This window comes from Oncorhynchus gorbuscha, linkage group LG13, assembly GCF_021184085.1.
Source record: "Oncorhynchus gorbuscha isolate QuinsamMale2020 ecotype Even-year linkage group LG13, OgorEven_v1.0, whole genome shotgun sequence".
Classification (NCBI taxonomy): Eukaryota; Metazoa; Chordata; class Actinopteri; order Salmoniformes; family Salmonidae; genus Oncorhynchus; species Oncorhynchus gorbuscha.
The window spans coordinates 55333742-55343167 of NC_060185.1; the positions used below are offsets into that span (position 1 = coordinate 55333742).

At 40.7% G+C, this 9426-nt stretch overlaps 1 protein-coding gene across 4 annotated transcripts; it reads left to right on the forward strand.

The window, feature by feature from the left end:
- Positions 1–228: 228 nt before the first annotated feature.
- On the forward strand, positions 229–8977 carry eif4h (eukaryotic translation initiation factor 4h). 4 transcript variants are annotated; one of them, XM_046295049.1, is made up of 8 exons: positions 229–384; positions 2575–2756; positions 2850–2914; positions 3716–3812; positions 4697–4756; positions 5313–5468; positions 5891–6006; positions 7007–8977. In XM_046295049.1, the coding sequence occupies exons 1-8, from the start codon at positions 320–322 to the stop codon at positions 7031–7033; spliced, it is 768 nt and encodes a 255-aa protein (XP_046151005.1). In that variant the 5' UTR covers positions 229–319; the 3' UTR covers positions 7034–8977. The 4 variants fall into 4 exon arrangements, with proteins under 4 accessions (XP_046151005.1, XP_046151007.1, XP_046151004.1 ...); XM_046295048.1 differs by having other exon boundaries at positions 230–384; positions 2569–2756; XM_046295051.1 differs by lacking the exon at positions 4697–4756.
- Positions 8978–9426: the final 449 nt, after the last annotated feature.

The window sequence follows — 9426 nt, forward strand, 5'->3', positions numbered from 1 at the left end:
TAGCACGGAGATAGTGTTGGCTAAAGGCCTATACTTCTGTACAAATTGTCTGACATCATATGCACCTGTTTCTTACACTAGTAGTATGCCCAGCCAGGATAAATATCAATATCCAGATACAAAAAACTAATGACACTGGGGTTGGATCTTGTTATTTTAAATTAGTTGGGGGATTTGAGGGTAGCTAACTTGTAGTATCTATCTGACTGTGCAAAAGTGTTTTATGGTTCAGGCACTGAAAGGACAACTAAAATTCAGCTACCCCTATATTGAAGGACCTTTCGATACCCAACTGCTTTCTCCGACAGCAATCTCGGCAATGGCGGATTACGATAACTACGATGACCGAGATCGGGCTTACGGTAGTTTTGGTGGAGGCAGAGGGTAAGAAAATACCTGGACGAATAGAATGTGTCAGTATTACCGTATGGTGATGCAAGAAAACGCAACGATGCCTCACTTTTAAGCAGGGGCTTGTTCGAAATTCTTCTGAAAGATAGGCCTGGGTTCAGAACACGGGCCAGACAGTGCCAGTGGCTAGCCTCTCACCGCTGCTTTGATGAATGGGAAGCCGGTATTGAGGGCGGGGAAAACTCGTGGATTGACCATAGTTAGCTACTTCCAGATGTGCGTGTGAGATTTTCCATTACAGAATGTTAGCAACTTAATTTATGTCGGTTTGACAATGCATATTATGACATGGTTATGATTGCAAGACATTTTATAATTCTCAGACTGCCAGCATGGCACTTGGCGCCAGCATCTTGTTAAAAAGCAGCCCACATGGGCTACATGTTGTGCTGCTACTAGCAAGTCAGGGACTGCGTTGAATGGCCAAATCGGGTGATAACAGCTCGAGATGTCAACATGCGCCATTCCCCGAAATCATTATCAGTACATAGCATGTTTAGCTAGTTGGTTAGCAATCATTATTCAATGCACAAGTCGTTTGATGCATAGTTAGTGGTCACGTTAGCTAGCTAGTGCGCTCGCTAGTGCGCTCGCTAGATTAGCTTGTGATAATTGCATGACGATTTATGCGGAGAACTAGCTAGCTACCTCTGCTAACTAGTCTAGTTTGGGCCCAGTGCACCCTGCATCCATTCCTATCTAGTTTGATGCGCACACTCGTCAAGCTAGCTAGCTAGGTTTGAACGATTAGCAATGAATTTAACTAACATAACGTGGGCTAAACTCGTGCATTGACACCAGGCATTCAATACAGAAAATTGTAAACGTTAAGTGCTGACGATGTTGCGGCAATACTAAAATATGTTCTGGAACTCAATCCAGTTTAGGTCATTTAGCCAGAAATTAAAAGTAGCCTAATCAACGAAAACACTTGAAAAAAGACTAGGTTACTACCGGCATAAATTACATCAAGTTAAAATATTATCCCTTGGATAGGATGAACGTAAATATGGTCATAATGAAGATCTGGGTTTTATATGTCTGCCAACACTTGTCAGTGACTCATAACATTTGTTAGTTGTTGTAATCATATTCTGCTTTAATTGATTCATACAGGAAAGGAGTTGGAGCCCCAGATCCTGAAATACGAATCTAGTGTTGTATTTATTGGGCTACTTGGCATAAATTAATTTGACACCATGGCCAAATAACTACAGATGATCACCTTAACTCTTATCAACTGCTATGTAAGATCACAACAGCCAACATGGTTATTTTACAAAAAATCACTTGAACTCCTTGTTAATTGTGGGAAAGATCTATATGCCCAAACTCTCTTCTTTGGAAGACCCTTTTCAGTTGAATGCATTCAGTTATGCAACTGATATCCCGTTTCCCCTGTTGGGGCCTATAGCTAGGTGGCTGTACATCTTGTTTCAGCCTGGTCGCTCAGTTTGCTTTGACACCCGAGGAATGCTGCAGGCATGCAGTACCCCATCTGCATTTCTCTCAACCCTGTCAGATTGGAGTGCTGTTGCCAGCAAGGGAACATGTTCCTTGAAGTTTTGGCAGTGCCCCACCACTCCTCATGAGGAGCATACATTTTAAAAAACATTTAAATCGTTATAGCAGACGCTCTTATCCAGTGTATTCGTAGGGAAAAAATTTCAGTAGGGAAAACAATTACATAGAACATTCATTGCAAGTAGACCTTTTTTCAAAATGGCTGTTATCAGTGCACAGGAACTAATGCTCTTCATTAAGAAAAATATTTTTTTTCTTTGTCAATTCTTTCTCCCGTTTCCAGACAGCCTTGTCCTATTTCCTGTATTGTATGTGCAACATGTATTTTCCTATGGTATCTGAGCTGTAGCTCTTTGGTAATTTTGATTGTTAATGGATCTGTCCAAGTGTACATAATTTATGGAAGGCTCAGTTAGTCAGCTGAAAAGTATCACTGCACTACCTCTGTGCCACAATTTTGCCTGTGACTCAGTTAATGTCCCAATTAACAACCATAATCTCCAGCTCAGACTCTCAGCCATTGATGCAGTAGTCCTTAGTAATTCTTGACCAGGAAAAACTCGGGGTCCTGTACGGTGGGGTGTGGCGATCTCTTGTAGTCTGTTCTCTCATGGAAGTGTTTGTTTCTGGTAGACCCAGAGGTGGCAGTGGACCTGGTGGACCCCGCAAGCAGAAGGATCTACCCACAGAGCCCCCATACACAGCCTACGTGGGCAACCTGCCCTTCAACACAGTACAAGGAGACATAGACTCCATTTTCAAAGACCTCAATGTCAGGAGTGTTCGACTAGTCCGAGACAAAGAAACAGACAAGTTTAAAGGTGAGCAAGCACCCGTTTGTATAGAGTAACAAACATCACAAGCCACTGCAACAGTTTTGTTTTTCTTTTTCGTAACCAATTTTCTCCTTACAGGTTTTTGTTATGTAGAGTTTGATGACTTGGAATCCCTTAAAGAAGCTTTGACGTATGATGGTGCTGTGAGTACCCACAATTAGTTTTCTCAGGTCCTCATTTGTATCTGGTTCATAAATGTAAAAGGGATACTGGTTCAGTGTTGTCACAATATTCAGTATCACAGGACTGAATTTCCAGTCGAAATTATGGAAACTAGCAGCTGTATGTTTTAAAGCTATAGCACAAACGATTTAACATTTAAACAAGTTCTTAAACTGAGACCTCAGCGTTATGACGTGGCCATGAGCAGCAATGTGAACCAAAGATATTGCAGAGTGGAACTGATGCAAGAGGCTCCGCTTGTGAGCATTCACACAGAGCATCTGCGCATGTGCATAGGAGGTCACTTCACTTTCATACAACGTGATGTGATGGCTGTGTGACAACCGCGGAGGAGATTATCCTCTGGTATGGCCCTTTTTTTGTTTTGCAAATCATCCCGTTACTTCTGTTTATTCATGCATTGCTGAGTATACCTTAAAATGACTGTACAGTTCAGTCTGCTTCGTATAGAAAATCTAAGTATTGTGATATGGGTATCGTGACAAAGGAATAAATTATGCTGTTTTTTCATAAAACTGTCTCCAACTATGATCAACTTAGTTTGTTGTGCACCTTTCATAAAATAGATTGCTGTCCAAAGTGCTTTAAAAATTAGCACAGTGATGACAAATATCATTTTATAAAAGGGACAATTAAATACAGTGATGTGCCCAACAGTGATATATTTGTAGGACATAAACATTGTTGGAAGCATTATCAGAGAAGTGGACCATGTTGTTTCATTTCCTCTTAGTGCTGACTTGTGCCTTCCCCCTCCTCAGCTCCTTGGAGATCGGTCACTCAGGGTTGACATAGCAGAGGGCCGAAAGCAAGAGAGGGGTGCCGGAGGATTCGGCTTCCGGGGGAATGACAGAGGAGGTACCTGCTCGCGCTCACTGGAATGCTAACGTGTTTGTTCCTCCTACTGCTTAGTATATTTCTTAATTATTAATATGTAGTATATTATTACAACTACAAAGAAATGTCAATTACTTACGTCAGCTGATTCAGTGTTGATCTCTTACTTTCTCTAATGAGTCAAGATGAGTTGATTTGTGGATGGACTTAACTTTAAATATGAATATGAAGTAGCAATAACTCTTGGCCTAGATTTGAATAATTATACATCTTTAATATTGCCCTGAGACTCATCTTTCACCATCATACTTAAATCCAATGCTGTCTTAAACTGTCAATTATCAGAACTTTTGCTGTTGTGTTTGCTACCTCCTAAGCATACAGTGAATTCCACTTATAAGAATAACGGAAGAATCAAACATTTGTGGTCATAAAAACATGACAAGATGCTTGTACATCACATTTATAGATCAATGGATTATGGAATCCGCTATAATCAAATCATCAGTCCTTATAAGTGTGCATTGCACTAGTACAACTACCACTACTGTTGCCTCTGTGGCCTTATTCTTGTATGTCACTACATACTGGGATTTGAGAATTTCTTGTCACTTTTCATAATGTATCCATTCACACTTACTCACTCACCTTTCTCTCCTGCTTCCTTTTATGTAGTAATTGTGTTTGACCTGTTTAGCTCTACAACCCTACAAATTTGAGCAGCTAAACTAAATATTTTCTGCCTTTAATTTCCTAACCAAAGACTTCAACTAGCTGTCTCTAGAAGCAGTACTACTAACCTAGGTCCTTGGCTAACCAGCACTAGGCCCTTGGGTTCCTCACCCCTGCCTTAGCCCTAAGCACCACTCGCCACTATTGTTAAAACTGAGCCCTGTCCCCTGCAGGCCGAGGGGGCTCTCGTGGAGGTGGTCCCAGAGGAGGTTCCAGAGACGACTATGAAGGAGGTGGGATGAGAATTCCGCTGGTTTAGCCGGTCCCCAACCGGTCATTAGATCAGGCCCAGTTTGAATCCTGCAGTTTAAGAGCCAAGCAGTGCAGTTGGTAGAGTGAGCACCAAGCTAAGGAAGCAAACCAATTGCTCCCATTTTTTGATGCTTGAATCTGCGGAATAGTTTGATATAAGCAGTATGTAATTTCCTCCCCCATAAGAATTCCGTTTTTTTTTTGCGATTTACACAGGTATTTTGTCCCTTGGTGCATTTTGTTTGTTATCCCTCTGTTATCACTCATACAGGAGGTTCCTCATTCTCATTTGTCACCTTACAGGGCTGTTCCAGGTGCTGGGCAAGGACGGATATTTAATTTAGTTAGATCTGCAATGTTTAGAATGTTACTGATAGGAATGTGGTGTTTAGAGCTCACAAGATTCCTTATCTTTATTCTACGAGCTAATCATGTCTGTTCTACACTAAACTTTATCTGAACATTCTGTAACATTGCACTCCTGCATGAGCCCAAGGCGGTCTAAAATGTATTTTTCCTCTGCATCTCCTCGTAAAGGCTACAGAGGAGATGACGACTTCGGACGAGGCCGAGGAGGTGGCCGCGGTGGTGACCGAAGGGGGGGCGGTGGAGGAGCAGGCATGGGGGGACGCTACAGGGACGGCGGACCACCACCGCGCGCTGGAGCGGATGACTTCAGAGAACCCTCTGACGGTGTCAAAATCTCTCTTATCTCATATAAAATACTCTAGACCAGAGGTACTCCCAAGTGTGGAGGTTTTTTCTTCTTTTTTTTTTCTTCTCCACTGGTTGGTTAATTGATTTGATAGATCCTCAACTGGTGTCCCAAGCCTGAATTCGTCCCTGATTTAGGGGAGAATATTGAAAATAAGCAGTACTTCTGGCATCAGGGAAAAAGCACCCTAGGCAATGTTTAGTCATGGAAGAATGGATCCATTGAAAGGGATTTTTGATTACTTTGTTTTGTTACAGTACAGCTTTTGTGAAGGTGTCAATATTGACCCCCTCATTTAATCTCCCAAAAAGCCCTGAACCCAGTGGCCACCTATTTGATGTGATAACATTTGACTTGACCAGTTAATCATGTTAGTCATTTTTTCCTTTGCTTTCCACAGAGGAGAGGGCACAGAGACCACGGCTTCAGCTGAAGCCACGCACGGTGGCTGCTCCGCTAAACCAAGTTGCCAACCCCAACTCTGCCATATTTGGCGGAGCCAAGCCGAGAGAGGAGGTAATTCTGAAAGACAAACCTTAAGAGATTGACCAAGCCTCAGAGCCCGGAGGGAAGGGCAGGGGGCGGTGTAGAAAAATGAACAGATGCCAACGGGATACGTTAACGTCTTTCGTTAGCATTCCTTTATCGGAGATGACAAACTGAATAAAACCCTCTGAGTGAAATATTTATTCGAGACAGAATAAAAGCAAGATGAGAACACACATACTCTTGGAAAAATAATACAACACACCAACACCCAAAGAGCAGCTTGTGAATGCATGTCAACTGTTAACATGGTTTTTATGTACACCTCTGCTTCTGTGACTAGTGCCTGCTTTGTCTGTAGTTCTGTTGGGAAGGTCCATCCACATGTTGATTGCGGTAAAGAATGAATACAATTGAGCTGGAAAGTAACCAACTTTTCAGTATTTTTAGTAGTGTATTTCACTGTGATATTTGACCCTCTGTGTTGGAATTGAAGTGTGTCTTGACTCTGAATTGGTTGTTATGCTTCCATGTGGGTAGGCATTGATCCCCACAAGAATTCTGCCCCTGTTTACAAATCAATATAACATGAATTGTTAGAATAGAACGGTTTGCGCTGATGGTTTGGTTCATGGCAGTTGTGGCTGAGCTTCTGTAGGGAGTCCAGAAGGTTTTGTTATCACTGTTGGTCTACCCAACACCTTCATTGTCTGCTCCCCTCCTACACACACACCAACAAGAAACCTTGATCAGAAATGTGCTACTTTTGTTTGTTTTACCCCTTTGACATCCAAATATAAATTGGTGTTGCGTTAACTCATTGTTCAGCCATATGTTCAGTTTGGGAACAGTGCAGAAAGTAACAAACAATTGTTATTAGTGGAGCTGTTATGGTCATTGTATCTGCTTAACTATCCAATTGTATTGTAGAAGTTGTTAACTATTTTGTTTCAAATATTAAATCATTTAACATTTCCCTTGGAATTGAACCTGTCTAACCATAATGTTTTTTTGTTTCCCATTCTCAAAGCTTGAAAAAGAGGCAGATAAAGAATAGATATATCCACGTGGCTGCATTATTCTGGAAGTCTACTCTGGATCTACTGGCTTTGTTTACCAAAAATCTTTCAAAGACTTCTCCCAAAGAGCTGGCTGGGGAGTCAGGCGCTGGGTTCCTCTTTCTGCTTGCTAACACAAAGCAGGCCTTCATCTAATTGGTAAAAAAGCAGTTGGACCCAAGGCTGCTGTGAGGGGCAGGGGCCAGGCCTATGTCAACCTGACCCGTACCCCACACACATCAAAAGGAACTCGGGACAGGGGCTTCAGTTTGGTTCTGTTGCCTTTGGGTAAGGACTTTGATGTGTCATTTTCTCTTACCTTTCCCAAGGCATCCTTTGTGTTCACCAAATGATTTGCAGTTTTAGACATACAGCTGTCAAAAGGCTGTTCCTTTGGTGTCTTTTATATCTTTTCCTCCTAAATTTCTGCTCTATTTGTGAAATGATTATCATTTCAGCTTCAAATTTCCACTGTCTTAAATATTAAATGATAACATTGCCAAGAGAACTGAATCCTTATTGTTGTCTCTCAATGTGTATTTCTGGAACCTGATTTTGAAAGATTTTTGATCTTAGTCTGTTAAATCCAGGCAAAATGGCTTCCTGCATAATGGAGTGATGCCGAAAGTGTTTTAGATGAGCGGCTGAAGCGCACACTAGATTAAATCAGAAACATGGGTTATTGCAACGGTCTCGATGTCTGGCAACTTTTGACTTCCACATCTTAATAGTTATATGCATTTTATCAAAAAAATGGATCACTTAGACACTGCAAAATGTACTACTTTAAACAGGAAACTGAGAAAAAAAATTGCTCTCATTTGTCCCATGGAGACTGGCTAAATCTAGTCTGCCTACCAGTAGATTGTGTGGGAGGATGCTTTTGAGAATGTGTTGCAACCATTTTTATTTGCATTTTACTGGTTATGAAATTTTAGTAAGTGATACCTTGTTCTTACTGTATTATAGAAAGATCTGTTTTTTTCTTTTTTCCTACACTGTTTATGGCAATAAAATGTATCATCTTACATGAATTCTTAATGTGTTTGAATGGGATGGGTGAATAAGTAAAGGCAAATGAAGTAGTTCTCTGAGAACAAAGCAATGTGAACATAGAAGAAAAACATTTTAATTTAATGGAGCAGGGCAGGTGTTTTGAAAAAGTAAACTGTATGGAACATGCATACATGTCCATTTAAGTTATTATTGAGTATTCCCTACACATTCTTTCTATGTTTGCAAGTGTCTTTCTGCCCACATTAGAAACAATGTATTGCATGCATGCAGAGAACCTAATTCCTCATCCTCAATGCTTTGCCCACATGATTACAACATAATGCAGAGTATATGTAGAATACCGTTTGGAGGCCTGTTATGCTTGAGGTGCAGGGACCGGATCCTTTTCAGTGTGTGTCTGAATGCCAGACAGAATCTTTGTTCTGAATTTGTTCTGAATTTATGGTTAGTTGAACTTTGAGAACAGGGGTGTATTCATTATGAACTGTTTAAGAAGCAAACTGAGAAACAATTGTTTCTATTGGACAAATTTCAGGTAGGTCCCACCCTGTTTTTATTTGCTTCTGTTTAAAACGTATTGCAACAATCACTGTAATGAATATGCCCCCGAGCAAGAATGTTTGCTTTATTTTGAATAACCCAATATGTTTTAAATTGGCTATTTGTTTTGCAGAGTAGATACAGCTGGAAAAAAACAGGGTTTGGTATTTTGAACAATCTTTTAATAAAACAATTGAACTGTCTGTCACTGCTTACATGAAAAGGTTGGGTATTTGTTTTATCTGAAGGAAGTACCCATATGAAATGTCGAATCTAGCATGAAAAACAATTTCACATTTAGTCCTTTGGGGAACAATCTTGAAAAAGGTCAAAGTATTAGGCCACTGTGTTGACCACATTTTGTCAATAAATCTTCACTAAACATGTTTTGGTGTGTCAAGTACAACACATTTCATTGCCTGCTGACTCTGTCCAATAACTTACATGGCTTGTCATGCATATTGTCATTGTGTTCTTGGCGATGTCTGTCTGAGTGTGGACCTTACTGAGATTGTAATGTTAAGAATTGATATGTTCTGTCAAACCTTTGACTGAATGGCTTTCCGAAAGAGGAGCCAATGAATATCTGGAAGGATGCAGTAGAGTTGAGGTAGTATGAAATAAAGTTGCCTTGCTGTATTTTTATTTTATTTATTCCTCTCTACAATGTTCTGAAAGATGCATCCCTAATGCATATTTAGCATCAAATATTTCAGTTTTGCAGATGGAAATTAGCCTGAGTGCCAATATGTGCTGTCATGTTAACTCGTTGTCATGACAAAATATACAGCAATGGAGTTGGCATTGGCAAGAGCACAAACAAATCTGGGACCGG

Coding starts and splice junctions, on each gene's coding strand:
- eif4h (XM_046295048.1), top strand. CDS start 320: ATGGCGGATTACGATAACTACGATGACCGAGATCGGGCTTACGGTAGT. Junction 385..2,568: donor AGTTTTGGTGGAGGCAGAGG/GTAAGAAAATAC, acceptor TGTTTCTGGTAG/ACCCAGAGGTGGCAGTGGAC. Junction 6,007..7,006: donor GAGCCAAGCCGAGAGAGGAG/GTAATTCTGAAA, acceptor CCATTCTCAAAG/CTTGAAAAAGAGGCAGATAA.